Here is a 20,962-nt window from a genome sequence, read left to right on the forward strand (position 1 = left end):
TAAATCTCGCCGAGGGTCCGTAATTTTTCGCATTTTGTGCTGCGCGTTCAGTTCGATCGCCTTATAGTTATGCAACCCTCTGTGCGTTGGCCGTCAGGCGTATTAGTACAATGTCAGCCTGTAAGAACGCGGTTGTTGTAGAGGAGCGGAACAAGGCATTTCCCTCGATTTGACGGAAACAGCCGAAAAGGCCACGGGAACAGCCGAAGTAAAGTGTGCGGCAGTGCCAAAATCGAAGAATTGCGATGCGTCGCCAAAAGGTACTTAAAAAGTACTTAATTTTTCTCCAAAGCAAGGTACTTAAATTTTTCCTTAAGTACCTATAAAAGTACTTCAAAAGTACTTATTTAGTTTTTGTGGACCTCAGTAGACACCCTGCCAAACCATAAATTAGAGAAAATTTTACTTCCTTCACCTCGACTTTTACAGCTCCTCAATATTTTTTTGCAGTAATTTGTTCGAGGCTTGTATTTTTCAATGATTTTTTGATGGTGCAATTGGTGTTTTAGCCCCTTCCCCTTTCAGGACCCTGTTTTTGTGTTTTTGTTGTGTTCCATTGTTGCTTCAGGGCTTTTTTTTATCGCGGATCAGGGTGGATCGCAGTGGAACGCACTGGATCGGAATCCTGAGCGATCCGGACCTATCCAAAGTGTTACAAGTGATAAAAAAAATCCAAACTTGGAATTTGGTCTGATTTATTATTGTTTTGATCAGGGACAGTTTTGATTTGTTGGGGACGGCAACTTCCTTGCATTAGGTTAGGATCACAGTGGATCGCAAGCTCGCCCCACCTCGGAAGAGCGATCCAGCGTTCCACCCTGATCCACCTGGAACGCTTGGATCACGGCTGAGGAACGGAATAAAAAAAATCCGATGTTCATTGTGATCCACCGCGTTCCACTGCGATCTGCATAAAAAAAAGCCCTTTTTACTCTTTTGAAACCCTCAAATTTTTAATTTTCTGGGCACAGGCAGCCCTTTCACATCCTCTCAAATGGATCAGTTTCATAGAACCCTGTCCCATATGAAGTTAAAATTATCTGAATCAGTCAAATGATGAATGAATAACTTTTACCTGCTCTATCTTATTCTTCGTTTTAACAAAATCCAGAAGTTTTACCTACAGTAATATTTTGATCACCGATAAATCATGGTGGGAGCTTGTGCTGGATACTGAAAACGCCGTAAGAATAAAAAACGCCTAAAAACATTTAAAACCACATGAAATATGTATGAAAAAAATGAGAAAACCTCACCTGATTAACATGGATGAAAGAATGACGTCATAGTGCGTCGAGCTTTCGATGCTGTGTGTGCTTGAGGAGAATCGTCGGTATCTGCCCAAAACTCTTTATCATTTGTCACCATCCACTGCTAAGTTATAGTCTTATCCTCATCTTCTGGCTCAAGTATTACAAGCGTCAATTGTGCTTAGGCACCATGTTGCCAAATCTTAAACTTTTCAATCTTTTACGGAGAAACTGATCAACAGAATCAATTGAAAATTTTACCCAATATTTCTTCCGCCGTCAAGAATAATTTCTGTTTTATGAAAGTATGCGCAAAAGTTTTTAAGCAAAATTAAAACAATATTGAATTGTCCAGCAACACACCTTCTAAGCGTTAATAAGGCTTGTGATATTTTGGGCGGATGATGACTAAGGTTTCTAAATGTAGGTACTAAATAAGGCTGAATTTTACTGTACCTGTTTTAAAAGTCATGGGATCTGTGTATTTAACTATTATCTGGATGTAAATTCAACTTGACCACCTGCCATGCTGAGTGAAAATGCCACATGAGTGTTCGAATGTTGCCAAAGTTCCTTTCAGAAAATATTTATTTTTAAGGAAAGCTATGAATATATTTTCTCGTAACTTTTAGACTTTAAATCAAATTACGGACAAATTTCTCTGAAAAATCAGAAGTAAAATAAATACAAATTTTCTTAAAAATTCGATTTTTGAAAGGAATTCGGCAACATGCAGGGAAACTAGAATATATACATAAAAAAGGCATACATTGCATGTATGAGTAAAAATGATACATGCATGGCCATCACTTTGATGATGTCACATGCCCTCTGCATGAATTGAGTGTGGTTTAAATCTTCAGCTATGGAGTAAAACCAAAGGTATTGCATTTTTGTGGTCAAAGAAGCACAACATGCTCAAAATACGACTTGTAACCAAGTATTTTGAATACTTGCACTCGTGAAAATCAATTATGCCTCATTCATATTTTTCATTATTTTGTGTGTTTAAATGGGCTATTCGGGTACTTCCAGTCCTATTTTTTTACTCATGTCGATTTTTCTAAGATTCATTGGTTTTTATTCTAGCATTTAGGTACTCAAAACCTAGGTCTCATTAAGTTTGAGCTAGATATCTGATAGGTATTTGAGCAATGCACTTTTGGATATACTTCAATGCATTCTCTTGTGCTTTAGCATGCTTTAAAATAGACTATAATTTAGATGTTAAGGACTGATTTCAAATTATATTATCGGTAAACAAATTATGACATGTTCCAGTACAGTTGACACATGTTGCAACCGTACTGCCACAACATCGCTTTGAAAATTGAAGCTCTGAAATTTTGCCAACTTAGTCAAATTTGATGAATTCTAAGTTGAGGGTGAATACTTTGTACTCATTGTAGTCACCTATGCTTCTAACCAATAAATAAAAGAAAAAAAATTAATTTTACCAACATTGCAATATTTATGAAAATGTAAATGTTGACTACAATTTTTTAAATTAAAGTAAATTTCAAATTTTATCAACATTGGCTAATTTCACAAAAATGCCGAATTTTCTCAACACTGATCGATTTACGTACATATACACTATTAATCGGCATTGCTCAATTTCGTGAAAGTTTCCAAATTTTATCAACGCTCCGAAATTTTTAAACATCAATTCACGAAGATACAGTAGTATTCCAATGTTACCATCACTTAACAAAACCAGAAATCTATGCTTAATCGAGGTTTATTCTAAGTAGTTTCCCTAAGAATTATTTATATCTGATTTTTAGGACCATAACATTTGGCTATTTTTTCTCTCTCAAAAAAGTTCTCAACTTTATATTTTGATCAATTTTCCGGAAGTATTGTCATATTACATTTAATTTTGACTGATGATAGAAGTGACAGTAAATGACAGATTTTTACCATCTATCTGCTGGTAAGTAGCAAGAATTGCTAAGTGTCACCCAGGATTGGATAGATTGGTCAGAGTTGTAACTTTACATACAGCTAGTGGATTCTGCACTAGAACCGTGACTGTCGTCACCCCTCTACCAATTGACCACCTACTTTAGGTATTGAAAAAATTAAACATTTTATAAACCTTTGAAGCAATTTGTTTCAGTTCAATGTTATTTTGAAAACCTCAGCAAGAGGATAGTATGTTGAGACAACCTGGCAACTATGTTTCAAATCTTTTTCAATCAAAAATCAAAGTTTCAAACATGCGCCTTTCACTGAAAACTTTGTGCTCTTCCCTTATCTATTCAAATCTTCGCATTTCTCTCTTTTCCCACTCGTTATTAGACCTGTGAGCGGCCTTCACCAACATTTTAGTGATCTGGAGAGTGATGGCGATGCTTTGGGAAATGATTAATTCATAGTGATCCCAGTACCTATTTGAGGAAATACTTCATATTTGCGGTGGCCGTATTGTCTCAACAACTAAAGCCAATTATTAGTTTTCTCTTTGAAGGAACATCTCTGTGTTCTTTGAGTGCAGAACTTTAAACCCTTAACCCGTTGTTTAATGCCCAGCAAGCCAACTTTTAATGTTGACCAGTCCTTCAATCATTTCGGCCCCTCTTATTCTCTCCTTTTTTATTTCATTTTGAATCATAAGTGACACTTGCAGGTGATCACAAGAAAGCTGCATGGATACTGAGCATGTCATAATGCACACCTTAACAAAAGAGATATAAGCTACTTGTGGGGTATAGAACCTGCCAATCATATCAACTATTTTCCTTTCTCTTTTTTTGCCCAATCTTCTGTAATTCTCTTTCTTTGTAAGAGAAAACTCCGCAAAGGATAAATTCACCCACCTTTTCCTGTATTAAATACATGTATTACCCTCTCTGTCCAGTAGGTGTCTCTCTGTACCATATGAATCTTCGGGTCCCTTGAGATCCACTACAGAGAGCACTGTATTAGTTTTTCAGTAGATCCATGTTAATGGTAAATGACTATTGCGTGCATATAAATATTTTGCTACTGGAGTCTAGGATTATACCTGTCGTACACACTTAAGGAGTAAAATTGTCTTAATTAATTATGTCGTTAATTTTTTATTTGTGTTTTATTTCAGGGAGTATCTAGGACGCCAGCTGGAAAAAGAGCAAGGATCAACAACTACTACAGCAAAATCTGCAGCTGCATTACTCGCTGGTAAGACCTCTATGTAGCTTGACTGCTTCAGAAATTAATCAAATCTTGTATCTGAAGATCATCATTTGCTGCGGTCATATTAAACACTGAGATTTTTCCTGCCTATTATTATCAATAGACGTGGGTAAATTTACTGATGTGGCAGTCCATTGACCTGTATTAGCTAAAAGCCTGCTAATTAGGAGTATGGATTTTGGTGCCTTCAACGAAGACTTGTTACCAGAAGTATTACCCAGACTCTTAACAATGAGTCAATGACGCTGACTTTTTGTATTGTATCTTTTAAAATTTCTAATTGAGGTGAATCCTTTGTAATGGGTCAGTTGCGCTGGTCACAGGAGTGCATTTTGATGGTTTCAGCTCATAGATTAGCAAAAAGGAATCAGTTTTGTCCAGATGCTTAGTTTTTCCATCCAGTATTAATGGAAATATTGCCCTTTTAAAAACACAGTGTATGATGTCATCCACTGCGGTAGCTTACACCATGGTCCCGTCCACCTTTGATTCAATCAATCAGTGATGTACACATTTGTATTGGTAGCTCTACTTAAATCATAGATGAAACCAAGGTGGAAGAAACTATAGTATGCACTACTGTGATGGATGACGTCATATGCCATGCTATTTGAAGAGGAATATCTCCGCTGGTATCGGACAAGAAAACTTGGGTTTTGGACAGATCTTGTCATTTTTTGCTGATCTGTAATCTGATGTCATCAAAATACAATTCTGAGACTAACGCAACTGACCCATTTAACACTTTGAATTGTGATCAAGGAGGGAAGCACGGATTTGACGAAGCTAATCGGCAATCTAACCGAAACAGTAATTTTGATGGCCAGCTTGTAATATGCAATAATTATCTTCTCGATGGTTGTGGATCTTAAACTTGAAGAATTAATGGCTAATTAGTAATTATTGGTAGTCTCACCAATACCACCTACCCATACCTTTCAGCGCAAAAAGAGGTTAGGAATCCGTGGTAAAAACTAAAATACATGGCATCTTATGGGAACTGTCGGGTTCTCCGTTGTTTATTTAGTAATAAGTTCGTGAAAATTAGGAAAACACACTTAAAGGAGTTGCAGGAATTTAAGTGAAGTTATTCGAATGATATTTTATTTATCATTTAGTTTTTCTCTATTGAGTGCGCGAAGTTTTTTCCGAATTATAGTCACCCATTATGTGTTCACCCAATGGTTGATCCCTCGTTCTTGTTCTTTTTTAATTATTATTTTGTTCGCCTTATAATATCGCAGAAGATGCCTTTGAAGGGAAAGGTGAAAAGCGAGACACTGGTCTAAGAAGAAGATCACATTTTATTGATAAGCTAACAAGTGCCCAACCAGGCTTCACGACCTACTAGGGCAAATCTCCCTAGCAATACATACTACCAACTTGACGGATACCACAATCTCCGCAAGAGTGCGAAGAAAAAAATTTATGTTAATAAATTTTTTCTAATGGAACAGAAAAATAAGAATCTTAAAATTATTTAACAGTGTTACAGTGAAAGAGCAATAATTCAATTTGTTACTCTGGAGAGTATGGTTCCTTAGGTTTAACAATGCGACCAAAAGTCGAAACACCAGGTTTAACTGAAAATTGTTTTTTGGTGGCTTTAGAAACACCTCTGCCTCGACCTTTGTTGGGTTTTGATATAGGTACATTTTTAGGAGTAACGTTGATAGATTGACTAGAGGATTCTGCATGTTGACTAATCGGTGACTTGAGATGTTGTGGTGAAACATCGGGTGAAGAGCTAGAATCTGAAGTTGACTGGGTCGGTGAGCCTTTTTGAGAAGGTTGGTTAGAAGTAGACTGTGGTTGAGTAGATAAATTTCCCGGAGAAGATTGAATTGATAAGTTCTTCGAAGAAGATTGAATAGATGAGTTCTTCGGGGAAGATTCAATAGATGAGTTCTTCGGAGAAGATTCATAAGAGTTTTCGGAGAATTGATGGAGTTCTTCGGAGAAGATTGAATGGCTGAGTTCTTCGGAGAAGATTGAATAGATGAGTTCTTCGGAGAAGATTGAATAGCTGAGTTCTTCGGAGAGGATTGAATAGCTGAGTTTGAAATTGCATCATGTGAAGTTGTACAAGGAGTTGAGTTTGACCTATCAGAAAAAACAAGTGGTGAGGTTTGAATAAAAGTAGACTCCGGTTGAGGGCTAGAGGTTGCGTTGGATACAGGAAAGAATTTTACCCGTTTTCTGGTCGTTGCATCAGCAGTATTCGGAACATCAGTGTTGCAATTAGACGGTGAAGGGTGGTCAAGAGTGATTCTGCAAGACAGTAATTGGTCAATGTGACGCTTGTGTTCTTGGTTTTTGTATTTGACCAGGTAGTGCAAGGCACCGAGTTTTGCAGAAATCACACCTCGCAGCCAGGGTTTCGGACTATTGTATGACCGAAACATAACCTCTTGATTTATTCTGAAGGAACGGAGCTTCTTTGGAAAGCTGTTGTCTTGTCGTTGATTAACCATGACTCTGAGATTCGGATGCATAGCATCAAGCCGAGTTCGGGTTGTTCTGCCGATGAAGAGTAAGGAGGGCGGTTGTCCCGTTGCTTGATGAGGTGTTCTATTATATCGTTGAACAATGGTGTTTAAGGAGTCTTGGAGGGTGTGGATTGTTGCCGCCATGTATTTTAAAGAATTCTTGACGGTTTGTACCGCTCGCTCTGCTTGTCCGTTGGTTGCCGGATGGTATGGCGCTATTTTTTTGTGAAATAGGATTCCTTGTGATTTTAGGAATTGTTGAAAATGGTTGGAGACAAAAGCAGGACCGTTGTCCGAGACGACTGTGACCGGAGCACCGAACAGGGAGAATGTGTTTGAGAGTAGCTTACAGGTTGCTTCACTAGTCATGGACTGAGAAGGGAAAACCTGTAACCATTTGGAGTAAGCGTCCACTACGATGAGCAAGTATTTGCCACAAATTGGACCTGCGTAGTCTATGTGAATTCTCTCCTAAGGAGCTGTTGGGTATTCCCATGGATGCGAGAATTTTGGAGGAGCTTTGCTGTGACTGAGACACGCCTCACAGGTTTTAGCGAGTTGCTCAATATCTTGATCAATGTTTGGCCAGTACACGATTGATCTGGCAAGGCTTTTCATTTTTGTAATGCCAGAGTGCGCAAGATGCAGTTCTTCTAATATTCTTTTTTGCAATTTAGCTGGAATTACTAAACGGTGACCCCATAAAAGGCAATCACAAGCCTGCGTATATTCTGCTTGCCGTCCGGTGTAACCAAGTGAGGTTAAGTCCTTCCCTTGTTGGATTGCTAGCAAAATCGGTGAAAGTTGTGGATCTTTCCTTGTTTCTGCTGCAATTAGCTGTGACGTTACAGGAAGTAGCTCAATTTGGTTGAGAATAAAAATATCAAAATCATCGAAAGATGAGGAAGGTACGCTGAAGCTGTGGATACGAGACAAATAATCAGCATTGCAATTTTGAGTTGAACGCCTGAATTTGATGTCGTAATTAAAGTTGGACAGGTAGGATGCATAGTTTGCACAACGAGATAAAGTAAATTTTGGAAGGAGAGCATTTGGTGCGAAGATATGAGACACAGGTTTATTGTCAGTATACAAGGTGAATTTCCGACCATACAAGTATTCAAAAAACCTTTTTACTCCCCACACAATAGCAAGAGCTTCTCTATCAACCTGCGGGTACCGTTTCTCCACGTTATTTAGAGCTTTACTCGCATATGAAATGGGTCTCTCCGTTTCATCCGGTAGGGAGTGTGATAAAACTGCGCCTAAAGCGAAGGGACTGGCATCGACTGCTAATGTAATCGGCAGTTTTGGATCATATGGAGTCAATACTTGGTCAGAGATCAAAATTTCCTTCAGTTTGTTGAAAGCAGCAAGGCCTTCTTGAGTCCAACTGAAAATTTTATGTTTCAGTATTTCTCTGAGAGGATGAGTGATTGTGGAAAGGTCTGGTATGAAAGAATGGTAGTAGGTTACTTTACCCAGAAATGTTCGGAGTTCATCAGCGTTTTGAGGTTTTTCGGCGTTTACTATAGCATTAACATGTTTGTCCAGTTTGTGGAGTCCATGCTGATCGATCCTATGGCCCAGAAATTCAACAGAATCTAGGAAGAACTGGCATTTGGGTCGGTTGAGTTTGATACCAATCTTTTCTAGGCGATCCAGAACCTTGGCTAAAATGAGAAACATTTCTTCTACAGAACTGGCATAGAGCAAAATATCATCAAAAAAATTTGTTGCGCCTTCAATGTCTTGAAGATGCGAATGGAGCCTACGCTGCCATACAGCAGGGACGGGTGTTAACCCATATTGTGCCCTGGTGGGCCTAATCAGACCGTGAGTAGGAGTATTCAGGGTCATCAATTCACACGATTCATCATCACAAACGAGATGCATAAAGGCATCAGTTACATCTAATTTACAAAAAACTTTGGCATCCTTCATTCCATGAAAAACTTCTTCTACTTTGGGAATCGGATACTCATCTGCTATCAGCTGTGGATTGACGGTTGATTTATAGTCGCCGGTAATTCTTAGTTTCCCATTTTTCACTACTACATGAGTTGGAGAAGCCCATCTGGAATGTGTGACTTTTTTATAGTGGCCAGATAGTAACTTTTTCTCAATATTTTGAGCGTAAGCCTCACGCATAGTGTAGGGAAGTGGGCGAGCCCGTGCGAAGACTGGTTTTGCATCTTTGTCTAAGTGCCATTTTTCAGGAGGACCTTCTAATGTCCCAGCAGTTTCATCAAAAATTTGATGATGTTTCTGTAAGAGTATTTGCAATCGATGTTGAACATTGGGTGTTAAGTGGGGGTTACTTGTTTGAACTTGCTTTACGCTGTAAAGTTTATCAAAGGACAAGAATTCTGCAAAGTGAACGATCCATTCACGACCAAAAATACTGTCGCATGGAAAATCTACAACAAATAGATTCAAAAACTTGGTTTTGCCTCTAAATTGCACTTTAACTTTAGCGTATCCCAGACACTTAAAAGACTCTTTGGTAAAACTGAAAAATGGCCTATTAGTAGGATGTAGGAGTGTGTTTGGAAACAGTTTTTTAAAGGTGTGGACATTGATGACGGAACAAGCACCTCCGGTGTCTAACTCCATTTTGATGAGTTGATCATTAATGTAGACTTCCAAAAAAGTTGGGGGTGGTGGAGCGTTAAGGATGGATTCATCTGTGGAAGAAACCTTATGTATGGACGCTCCAAAGTACGAAATACCTGTATCAGGATACTCCGTCTCCTGAAAATTAATGTTATTGGTGGGTTTTTTACCACATACTTCAAGCAAATGACCAACATGTTTACAGTAATTACACCTAGAGCGTCTGTACCTACAATTCCTTCTTTCATGCTCAACATTGCAAGAGCGACAAGAGACATTGATGAACTTCCTTTGATTTGGCTGAGTCGAAGACTGCTTATCACTAGAGAAGTTTGGCTTGTTACCTTGATTTGAGCGGTGTTGAGATTTAGGACGGAAATTTGATGATTGCTTCTTCTTGACCTTTGGTTTGCTATCGTAGAACTTGTGAACGGTTGCTGGCTGATTTGGTTTCAGATGAGAGGAAGCCTCCTGTGATGCTTCAAGGGCTTGAGCGATCTTGAGAGCTTCTTCGAACTGATCTGGCTGTTTAGTGATAATCTCGTCACGGATGTCATCATCGAGCACTCCATGGATGAACTGAACAATTAGAGAATAATTTAAAAAATCATCGAATTTACAGAATCTTGCTGCCGCTTTGAGGCGAGCCGCAAATTCATGGACCTTCTCTCCATCTTTCTGGAAAACTTTGCGAAAATTGATGGCTTCAGTATATTTGTTCTTTTTCTTAACAAAATGATCGATGAGCATGGAACAAATTACATCAAAGGAGAGTGAATCTACCTTAGAGGGGTAAGCAAGGTCTCTGAGAGTGGAGTTGAGCTCTGCCCCCATGTGAATACGCAGATTGGCTGCCCATTCTTCCTGAGGTACTTTACACTGACCTAACTGAAGTTTAAACCGATCCAAGTAGTCATCTAGTAATTCAGGTGAATTCAGATTATAGGATTCAAAGCTGAATCGGGGAGGCCGATTTGAGGATCCAGCCTGTTGAGATAACTGGAGTTTCGTGAGCTGTGTAACGAGATTTGTTAACAGAGAAATTTGATCATGGATCGAGGGCGATTCTGACCCTGTGGAATCATTAGTATCGTCAGGCATTTCAGTGAAGAAATAGTAATGAAATTGAGATTACCAAGAGACGTGTAGATTCGATCGAAATTCGAAATTCCGTTTCAACGTGCAACAAGTGAGTGGCCTAACCTTATCAGCAGCGCAGCGCCGTGACGGGAGCGGTGAAAAAAAATTGGTCACCTGGAACGTGATACAAATGGCGCAGCGTTTCATGGTTTCGTGAAAGTTCTTCGTGCTTCGGATCCCGTACTCGTCGCCATTATAATATCGCAGAAGATGCCTTTGAAGGGAAAGGTGAAAAGCGAGACACTGGTCTAAGAAGAAGATCACATTTTATTGATAAGCTAACAAGTGCCCAACCAGGCTTCACGACCTACTAGGGCAATTCTCCCTAGCAATACATACTACCAACTTGACGGATACCACACGCCTGACCCCAACTGAGTAATATTTATCATCGTAAGCGTTTATACACTGAATGTCATCTTGCCTTTGTAGTAGCCAGTATATTGGTAGATTAATTGCTAGTTTCCATCGAAATGTGCTGTAAGTTCTTACTGAGCTCCCGTTCTGTCCTAATTTTTGCTCAGCAACCCATGATGGCACTGCTGTGGAAGCAAGAGATGAGTGAATAGTATTTTATAACATAAAGAGGAGAGTTTGATCGATTGTGACCTTCCAGATATCCTTATCTTTTCATCGTGTCTTAGGATGCAGCGATCATGTGCATTTTGAAGCACCCATCATTTTGCGGCTCTTTTCATATCATTGAAGCATGTTTACTGCCACATGCCGAAGGAAATCTGCATGTTTTTCTTTAATTCAGATTGTGTGCCATTAATCTCGTATTAATGTGAGCTGGAAAGCAATCTGTCTCTAGAAAAGCCTGTTGTAAGTCTCGTTAAACTCTCCTAGGATGGATGATGACATTTTTTTGACACCTTCAGGTAAATTAATAGATTCAAATTTTATTCTCAATCTCCCTTCACAGACATTTTGTCAATGATTAAAGTGAAGACCTCTTACATCCATTCTGTCAATACAGGTAATGTAGAAGGTGGTGCCGAGGCAGTGCAGCCACATATAGATTCTGTTGGGAGGTCACAGTGTAGGATGACCTATCAGCTAATAATGAGAATGACACTTTGGTCAGGCGCATGCACTTTTTCACGCCAACAAAACTCAATTATCTCGTAGTGAGTGACACGAAAAGTGGCAGCTGAGATGCTCTAGCTACAGTTTAAGGGTTGATTGGCCTGGTTGACAAACCCAGATCCTTTGAACAAGGCCAAGATATCTGCGCTTCATCCTGTAGACAACTTATTGAATCCAGACCTGCGTTTCCTTGCTGTGATGCAGAAACGTACATTCCTCCATTTGCTACAACTTTCTAAAGTTTTATATAAACTTTATATTATTTGTTCCTTTTCTGCAAACTCAGGGGGGTTAGTTGATCCCTTAAGGTTCATCTCTGCCTGGCCAAATTAATTCCTACTTCTAGATTTTTTCTGGATGAATCTAATCCTTGTAAGAGATTAATTTCAAAGTATACTTACCCACTTTTTAAATATGTTTAACCACTTAGTCATTCAGCCTTGACAGTTACATATTAGGTAACTAGTCCAGCCTCACATTCAATGAAAAGTTCAATTTGTCTCTTTTACCTTCAGCAGGCAAGCTTTTAATGCTTGTCATGTACCACTATTTCTCATGCAAAGAAGAGCAGTGATCGGCACTATTCTGAGAGGGCCACCTCAGTAAGTCTTTCTTTAATTTAACTTCTAGTTAGGCCAAGGCAATGAATTCCAGTACCAATATTCTGAGAATAACTTGAGCCGTAAAAATGCACATTTTTTAAGCAGTAATAGCAGGCGTAAAAGTCTCTGGACTCCTCAAAGAGGATGGTTCAATTTCATGCTTAAAATGTTACTCGAATTAATAATTCTTATCTTAGGTTAGTTTTCAGGCAAAACGAATGGTGCTAAACAAGACATGACACCACGCAGTAGGGGCTTGGAGGACAAGGTGCGCAAGTGCAGTTTTTGCTATTTCAAGATTACATGTTTAAAGTTTCGAAATTACACAGAGCCTTGTGGCAGAAAGAAAGTTCAAGCTCAATTATACATTTGATTTTAACAGTGATTTTTTTACTGAATATATTTTAGGACTAGAGTTGATGAAATCTTTTGTCACCTCAATTTTTTCAAGAACTGCACTTACATGCCTTGTCTTCCACACCACTGATAAGGAACCTTATTCACTAAAGCTTTCAGTATTCTATTGTTGCAATTTTTCGTAAATTAAAGGTAACAGGAGGGGATCACTAGTGCGAAAACTAAAGGGGGGAATTTTTTTAGGGGCATCTGGCACTGTGGAGAGTATTATCAGAGTGAATTTGTCGTTGTTAGTGCCATCGAAGTGCATTAATGCTAATTTGGACCGTGATCTCAGCACTGTAGCTTAATCATTCCTCAGGACAAAAATTAGTCCCTTGATAGAGAACTAACTCCTACGTAAAAATTTGGACTGTGGTCTAGGTGGGCGAGTGAGTGCTACGTTCAGACACACATTTATCAAAAGGATGTGAAAAATGCAATGAAGACAAAATGAACAGGAAACAATTATATATTCTAGAACAGAATAGATAGATGTAGAACATGACTTTGGTATCCTTGACTTGAAAATTTGTCTTATGAGCTAGGCTGGCACCAATGACCTGACTTAGAAACAGAGCTGGCATTGGGATGACACGAGTACATCTGCAAAAAATGAGAAACAAGAGGGAAAATTAATTAGGGTAAGTGTACTGCGGTAAGAAGAAGATACTATTTTTTTCACTTCACACATGAATGCTGAGTTTCAGCATTATTAATTTCTCGGTGCTGACAAAGATAGGTGTACATTTGTACTGTTTGGTGATTTTCTTCAATTTTTTATCCGTCAATCGATACTTCTCACAATGAAAAGACGTGCTCCTGATTCATAAGTTTGACTTAAAAACTACTCCTGTTTTACAGTCGAATTCATTAAAATTATCAAATTGACACTGGTACATCTACAACATGTAAAATAATTTAAAATAATGTACAAATTTAAAAAATGAAATTGGTAAATCAGAGAGGGATTCTGCATTACAATTACAGATTTAGGTTTAATCATTATCATTTTTCAATGAATGTCGGGCATTTTAGAATTGAAAGGTGGATGCCTCAATTAAAATTTCAAGAATTGTTCAGACAACTCTACTTACCTGAATATGGCAAAGATATTCTTGATTGGGAAAATTGTCTTATGATTTAGGCTGCCACCAATGACCTGACTTAGAAACAAGGCTGGCATTGTGATGACACGAGTACATCTGCAAAAAATGAGAAACAAGAGGGAAAATTAATTAGGGTAAGTGTACTGCGATAAGAAGAAGATACTATTTTTTCACTTCACACATGAATGCTGAGTTTCAGCATTATAATTTTCTCAGTGCTGACAATGATTGGTGTGCCTTTGTACTGTTTGGTGATTTTCTTCAATTTTTTATTCGTCAGTCGATACTTCTCACTTTTAAAAGACTTAATCTAGATTCCAAAGTATGATTAAAATGATGACTAGAATGAGACTACTGAATATGACAGGATGAAAACTAGGTTGGTGTCACAATCGCTGTATCGAAAACTATTGACAAGTAAGGAACTGTCTGAAGAAAAATCAGCTTCTCTCAGAGAGAAACTTTTTGGAAGCTCAGGGCAAGACTTTGAACTTACTGGTGTCTTCAAGACTAAAAAATTGACTAGGAAGAGAAAAGAAAAATTGTTGGTACTTAGGCCATACATATAAATAAGGAGATGAAAAATTAAAAATTTGAATAATCCATGTAGGTAATATCAATTCTCTCAGCAAATGATGAAAATATTTTAGCTTTTAACATCAAGAAGAAAATGATAGGTACTTTCAAGATTAAAAAGAAAAAAAAACCATCAAGAACAACAACAACAACTCACACACAAGGGAAAAACAATAAGTTGAGCAAACAACCATAAACCAATGTTAAGTATCAGCTACCACCAGTTAAGAAAAAATCCACAAATACTGTGCTTCAGCCTTGGTTCTTAAATCAAGTTTAGTATGGATTTTAATGAATTTGCCTGCACAAGAGCAAGAGATGCGAATTTACATGAATTCTACATACTAGCATGAAAACAATTCATACCTTGTAGTTTAGTGATACTAATAAAAGTTATTTTAAATAAAAAACATACCTATATAGGTATTTTAGAAAGTCTATTATTCTGTTACGCCTCAAATTTTGCGGGATCATTTGTTTTACAATTACTTACTTTCTTTTTCTTATAAGCCGATTCTTTTCTCTACAGACTGCTTTTTGGATTTTATTTTGCAAAAACGAGCCAAGAGCAATCCAATGTTGCTAAGAACATACCGTGCAATAAAATTACTGAAATCATGCAAAAAATTAAATTTACAAAGATAATTTTCGCCTTGAAATTATAGTTTATTGGGAGTTCAGATAAAACTTGTTTAGATCGGTAATAGGTTTACATTTGCAAGGTAAAAATAGTTGCAAAATTTTAGCGAAATTGGAATGCTCTTGGTTCCTTTTTAGCAAAATGCAATCCATAATGGGTCAGTTGCGCTGGTCACAGAATCGTGTTTTGATATTGGGCGTAGAAAGATTCTGTTTGGACAGATCTTATTATTTTTTGCTAATCTACACGAATCAAGCATCAAAACAGGATTCTGTTACCAGCGCAACTGACCCATTGATAGGTACATTAGGCAAAAAGGGCGAAAGGCTTTGCGCTCACCAACTGGGGCAGGTTTGGATGTGACACAGGAGGTCATGCGGGCTTCGGACATGGAGACTGGGGTCTTGGCAGGGGTCAGAAGGGCACACAGACAGAGATGCTTGGATCTTGAGAACAAGGAGGAGAGACAGAGAGACTTTTATCTTAAGACAAGAGGGTGGAGAAATGGAGAGACTTGGATCATGACGGTGAGCACAAGAGAATTAAGATAGAAGAGAGGGCCGAAAAGGTCCAATTGGCAGACAATAACGATGATGTTTCACTAATTCCAAATGGGGAAAAAATGTTGAAAAGTAATAGAAGAATTTTACAGCTTCTGGATTAGCGAAAGATAAACTTAAGTTTTTGGTCGTGTAGCTGAAGAGGAGAAGTAGTTATAATATGCAAGGATCGAGGCATAGAGTAAACCTTCATCAAAAATGATCATAAAAACTGAAGGCATAAGTTCGTAGGCGAAGTAATTTTCCATAGACAGCATGATAGGCAATACTTAAGAGGCAAGTTGAGAGAAGAATAAAAAGGTCCGGAAAGAAAAGTTATACGGATGCAGGAATTGGGCGATAATCAAGCATCAATAATGTCCTAAAAACAGTTTAACGGAGAGTATTCGTTGACTTCTTCAGGGCTTGTCGTTCTGGCGGCTTTTGCAGATTTGCAGTAGTAGTAGTGGGTTGATTTTGAATCAGGGCCAATCTTTGTTGTGCAGGAATCACTCTAACAACTTTTAGTTGTTTTTCGCCAGCTGTATTAGAAGTATCTTTCAAAACACCTTCCTGCTTCATTACCACTTTCATCACTTTTGTTGAACGAACATCTCTGTAGTCTTCCGCAGTTCTTTTCATGGCCTTAGTAACGTCGCCCGCATAATCTGAAATTTGATTTGGTAATTTAATTGGTCCTAAATTTTCTTTGTTGCCGATGGCTCTATTTTTTGATGAAACTTGCTCACACATCTGACCACCAATTCTGCCTAACATTTCTGGAACAGATAGCTTAACATTACTCGAAGCTGCATTACTATTACTGGCTAAATTCTTAAAAGTAATCAGTTGATCAGCCGTCAAATTAACGTCGCATGCATATTTCTGCACTGCTTCATCCGTCTTCGGTGTTGTGACTGTCAGTCGAACAGGATTTAGTTTCACAAGTTTTCTCTCAATTGGATCTTTAAATTTACCAGTTGCTACTGCCACTGGAACTGACGTTGTGACAGTTTCTTCAGATTCTGCACAACTCTTCTCTGTAGGTGTTTTTTCCTGCTTCTTTTTCTTTTCTTTAGTCGCTTTCTTAGAATATTGAATTGCTAATAGTCGAGCCGTATTGGACTCTTGTAAATTCTTAGCGTAATTTTTAAGGAAACAATTGGCCAAAGTTCTCAAAATTTTCTTGATAATTTTCTCCAGACTTAAATCGCAATTTGGACATGGTGCTGCATCATTAATAGCATTTTTGCACATCTGCAATCCTAGGCTAACAATTGCTCTGCGAGGACTTTGCAACTTTAGAAATTGGCTCTCATATTTACTGCTTATCAATTTTGAAAAGAGCTTGAAAATGTTGACACATAAATTGAACGAAAAATCGGAGGGTTTGTTCAGTCCCCCTCTGTCGATACCGCTTAAATAGCTGTAAATTTCTTCTGCTCTCTCAATTTCTAAAAGTTCAGTTGTAATCAGCATACTCACACAGTCTGAGCATATTTCGCTTTTTGTTTTGCTGAAATGCTGGATGACTTTGGTTGCAGCATAGCTAGCGAGACACACTAATACCCGCAAGTTGTTCAATGACACTGAGACAGTTTGTTTCTCTTGGATAGTCAGCTTGAAAAATTCTAAATTTTCTTCAGTCTTCAGCTCCTTTGCTTCCTTCTCGCAATCTTCTCCGAACGTCTTGATTGAAAATTCTTCTCCTCGGTCAGATTTCATGCGGAGTATGCCCAACAATTTCAGCTTCCTTTCTGATTCGCATACTTGTTCGACCGATACATGGTAATTTGAGCCACTCATCCTACGATAGCCTCCGAATCTTCCTTCAACATTATCTGTCTGCAACTTTCCTAGAAGCATATCTGCAAAGCCGTACTTTGTAAAAACATATTCAACCAATTCTAGTGTAGCTGTGATTGTATGCACTAAAGCTGTGTAAGTTTGATTTGTTAATTTGCCATCTCCTGCGAGCGAATTCCAAACTTCAAGAAATTTCTTGAATTCCCTTAGGTAGCTTAATTTCCAGTCTTTCGAGTTCGGGTCTCCTGAGTTTCGAACAAGCTCACAACAAACATCATTCAAACGAGTTCCTTTGAATGCATTTTTCACATTGCTTATCTTCCACCATCGCACAAGTAGCTTTAGCAACATGATTGTTCCGTCAGAAATATTTATCTTTCCATCTTTTTTCAATGTTTCCAGAGCCTGAATGGTGGTATCATGGAAAACGTTAACAACTAGTTGGACGTTCTGGCGCTCAACTGACGACGGAAACACTGACTTCCTGCTTAGTTTGGGAGCTAACTTTGCAATGTTTCTTTTGTCTGCATTGAACAAATCAATGATATCTGAAAATCTGGCCTCCATTGTCTCTACATCTGATACGCGTATAAGGGCAAGATCTCCTTTATCGAGGCTGATGTGCGGTATTTTGAAGAGCTTGGCAGGGGCGTTAATCCAGTTGTTTCGCACATTTTTAAACAAATGGACTTGATCGAACAGAAGGAATAATTTTTCCTCTTTGTTAAATGGGTGTGGGACACAAGTTTTTAGAGTACCATCACCCAGCATTTTAAACATTTTTGCATTCACCTGATTGTCATCAGCTATCAAACATAAGACTCGGAAGCCTACTTCCTCCATCACTTTAAGGACTGGCCTCACTAATTTATACAAAATTTCTGCGGTGATGCTTCTAACAGGAAACAGCGCAATGACATCTTTGTTTTTTTCCTGGACGGAATGATACATAAATGCCTGCAAGGTCTGTGCAGTTATATCACTTGGATTATTAGACTCTTCTGTTAATCCGAAAATTTTGCCACCTTTGTACACTATCCTAGAGGCTACATATATCTCATCCAGCAATATTGCCACCGTTTTTTGATTTTGCTCTAAGAGCTTGAATTTTTCTTTCAAAAATGCTATCTGACTCGGTCCCAATCCGGGATCGTCGTTACCAATTTTCACTAAAAGTCTTTGCAAATAACCGGGGTAGGGCAACGTAAGACAGTTTGTATCCCTCATAGTTCTGTATGCACCTGGATAGGCATAGAACAGGGATGCAGCCCAAACCAACATTTTGGGGAATATCTAATCATGTTAGAAAACGTCAATTCCAATTGCTCCATTAAGAATTCTAACTTTGACACAACTGTTTCGTCTAATTCGGTGTGTTCAGTTAAACTTTCCTTGACATTATTAGAAAAATACTTAATGCGCTCCACTAATGGAACGGCACTCGACTCAAACGTTTCCATAAATGTTGTAAGACTTTTGAGCTTGCTCCATTTTTCACATTTCAAGCTTGAGCCCAGGATCTGCTGCAATATACTTGGTACTGTGATTTCATTATTTTGAATGATTTTAACACTAAAATCTTGACTTATCTTAAACGCAACTTTGATTTTGGGTAGTTGAGTGGAAATTTACATCATCCAAGAGGTAGAATAGAACATGGTTTTCCGCTTGAAAAGTGAGAAAATTAGTGAACTCTTTAACCTTTGCAGTTCTTAATTCCTCAAAACTTAGAATGCGATCTGCTTGGATCGCTTCTCTTCTTGCTGCTAGAGCAACTCTCTTATCAGCTAAATCTGCGGCTACGGCTTGGGCATGAGCCTCAGGTGTTCTCTCGCATTGGGGTAGGTCAGTAGAGTGTTCAGGGGGCCAATCCGGAAATAAAGAAGGGAAGGCTTCATCGGTTAGCTTGGGGACTCTGCGAGGCAATTCAATAATGCCATTTTCTGCGGTATTTATAAAATCAGAGCAGATAATGTGCTGTGGAGCAAAATGCTTAATGCAAACGACATGGTATTTGGTAACTTTACCGCGTAGATCTTCTCTCCAGATGTAGTGAAGCCACTTGTTTCTCAGCTGCTCGTTTTTGGGGAATTGGAAGGTGGACACAGGAGGAGAGCCGGGTCCATTAGAGCGGCAGTCAGGAACACAACAGTATCTCACCATTTAGCATGCACACTTACTTATTCTTAACATAACCAGAATAAAAAATATATATTACTTGTTCATTCCGACAGCTGCGAGACCTGGAAAAGAGATTTAAAGCATCCAAAATTGCAGTCCTTCAAGGGGTCCCCAGGTCCATGAGAACCGCTTCGAAGGTCTCCACTCAAGTATAAAACACCACATTTGACCGCGTTTGAAACGAAAATCACGGGTACAAATATCAACGCAGTTTAATAAAACTTTAGTTAGAAACGCGCACTTGAAAATAAACTAAGTAAAGGCATAATGATCGCGTAAAAGAATGATAAAACTTTAATTCGATAGAAGGTAGAAGCGGACCCAGGTAAGTTGGATTCTGCATAAACTTGAAAGCTTAATTTCCTTAAATTTGCCTCATAACTCGCAATACAGACTCTACTACTAATATGAAAATCAATTATTACCTCAACACACACCGAGTATTGCCAAAAATCCAAAAACTTATCTGAATCCGGCCTGCCTCTGAACCTTGGAAGAATGACCGTTAATTTTACCATGGATACCTAACCTCCTAGCTTATTTCTCGGCGGTGAAAGGTATGGGTAGGTGGTATTGGTCTCACACATCAAGACAGCCGTGCTAAGGAAGAACGCCGCATAAACCTTCAGGCGTTGCCAAATTTCCTTTCATAAAATCCGAATTTTCTGGTAAACTTATGACAATTTTTCTCCCAATTTTTTCAGATAATATTCGTAATTGCATCTACAGGTTCTGAAAATTGAAAGGAAAACTATTCATAACATTCCTCAAAATAATAATTCTATCGAAGTAAATTTGGCAACTCTGGAATGTTCATACTGCGTTCTTCCTTAGCACGGCAGAAGAGGACAATGATTCAGTAAAGGCAGGCAGGGGCACAGAGCAGCTGAGTTCCTCAGGTTTTTTCCTAAATTCTTGAAATTGACCTTATGTTTTCTCGAGGTTCCTCTCCTCCAGTAAATATTTTTTAGCCTCTTTCTCCTCTATTTTAGTTTGTTTTCATAGATCTTTATTCAAAATGAGTATGCAGCTCAAATGAGGTTTTTAGGTTCTTGCATTTATTCCTACGTTGCAAGAAATTTTTCAGAGCTCTTAAAATGCTATCTACTTCCCTGCCTCAAAAGTAGTGAAGCAATTCTATTAATCAATCGATTATTTTGTGAAGACATTCACTAATTTCCTTTGATTTTCTTCTAGAGGTATAGATCCATCAAAGTCAGTATTGGTGTCGATACTCAATTCAAAGCTTATCAACGGCGTAAGTCCGCAATCACATATCTCGTTTGCGGTGTCTGAAAATCTCAGCCTCTATGCTATTTTTTTAAAGGAGAACAAATTGACATCATTCC

General features: G+C 38.4%; 3 protein-coding genes across 12 annotated transcripts in view; 1 reads left to right on the plus strand and 2 right to left on the minus strand.

Annotated features, from left to right (window-relative positions):
- The window catches only part of LOC109042364 (V-type proton ATPase subunit H-like), a 33,215-nt gene that overhangs the window by 9,903 nt on the left and 2,350 nt on the right, over positions 1-20,962 (plus strand). For 6 of the 10 annotated variants that reach the window (XM_072296568.1, XM_072296575.1, XM_072296571.1 and 3 more), the window contains one exon: positions 4,336-4,415. The gene's annotated coding sequence lies outside the window, so the exon portion shown is untranslated. Of the gene's footprint in view, positions 1-4,335; positions 4,416-11,654; positions 14,006-17,834; positions 18,397-20,810; positions 20,872-20,962 lie in introns of all 10 variants that reach the window. The other 4 variants (XM_072296573.1, XM_072296570.1, XM_072296569.1 and 1 more) reach the window with 4 other exon arrangements.
- LOC140223963 (uncharacterized) lies at positions 5,717-7,288 on the minus strand. The gene is given in 2 exon segments (XM_072296566.1): positions 5,717-6,379; positions 6,382-7,288. Coding segments are annotated over 2 exon segments (1,338 nt in total). The 3' UTR covers positions 5,717-5,948.
- On the minus strand, positions 13,143-13,964 carry LOC140223965 (uncharacterized). The gene is made up of 2 exons (XM_072296580.1): positions 13,860-13,964; positions 13,143-13,368 (listed from the first exon to the last, which is right to left on the minus strand). Exons 1-2 carry the CDS (start codon positions 13,946-13,948, stop codon positions 13,143-13,145), a joined length of 315 nt encoding a protein of 104 aa, XP_072152681.1. The 5' UTR covers positions 13,949-13,964.

The sequence above is a fragment of the Bemisia tabaci genome, chromosome 2 (genome assembly GCF_918797505.1).
Source record: "Bemisia tabaci chromosome 2, PGI_BMITA_v3".
Lineage (NCBI taxonomy): Eukaryota > Metazoa > Arthropoda > Insecta > Hemiptera > Aleyrodidae > Bemisia > Bemisia tabaci.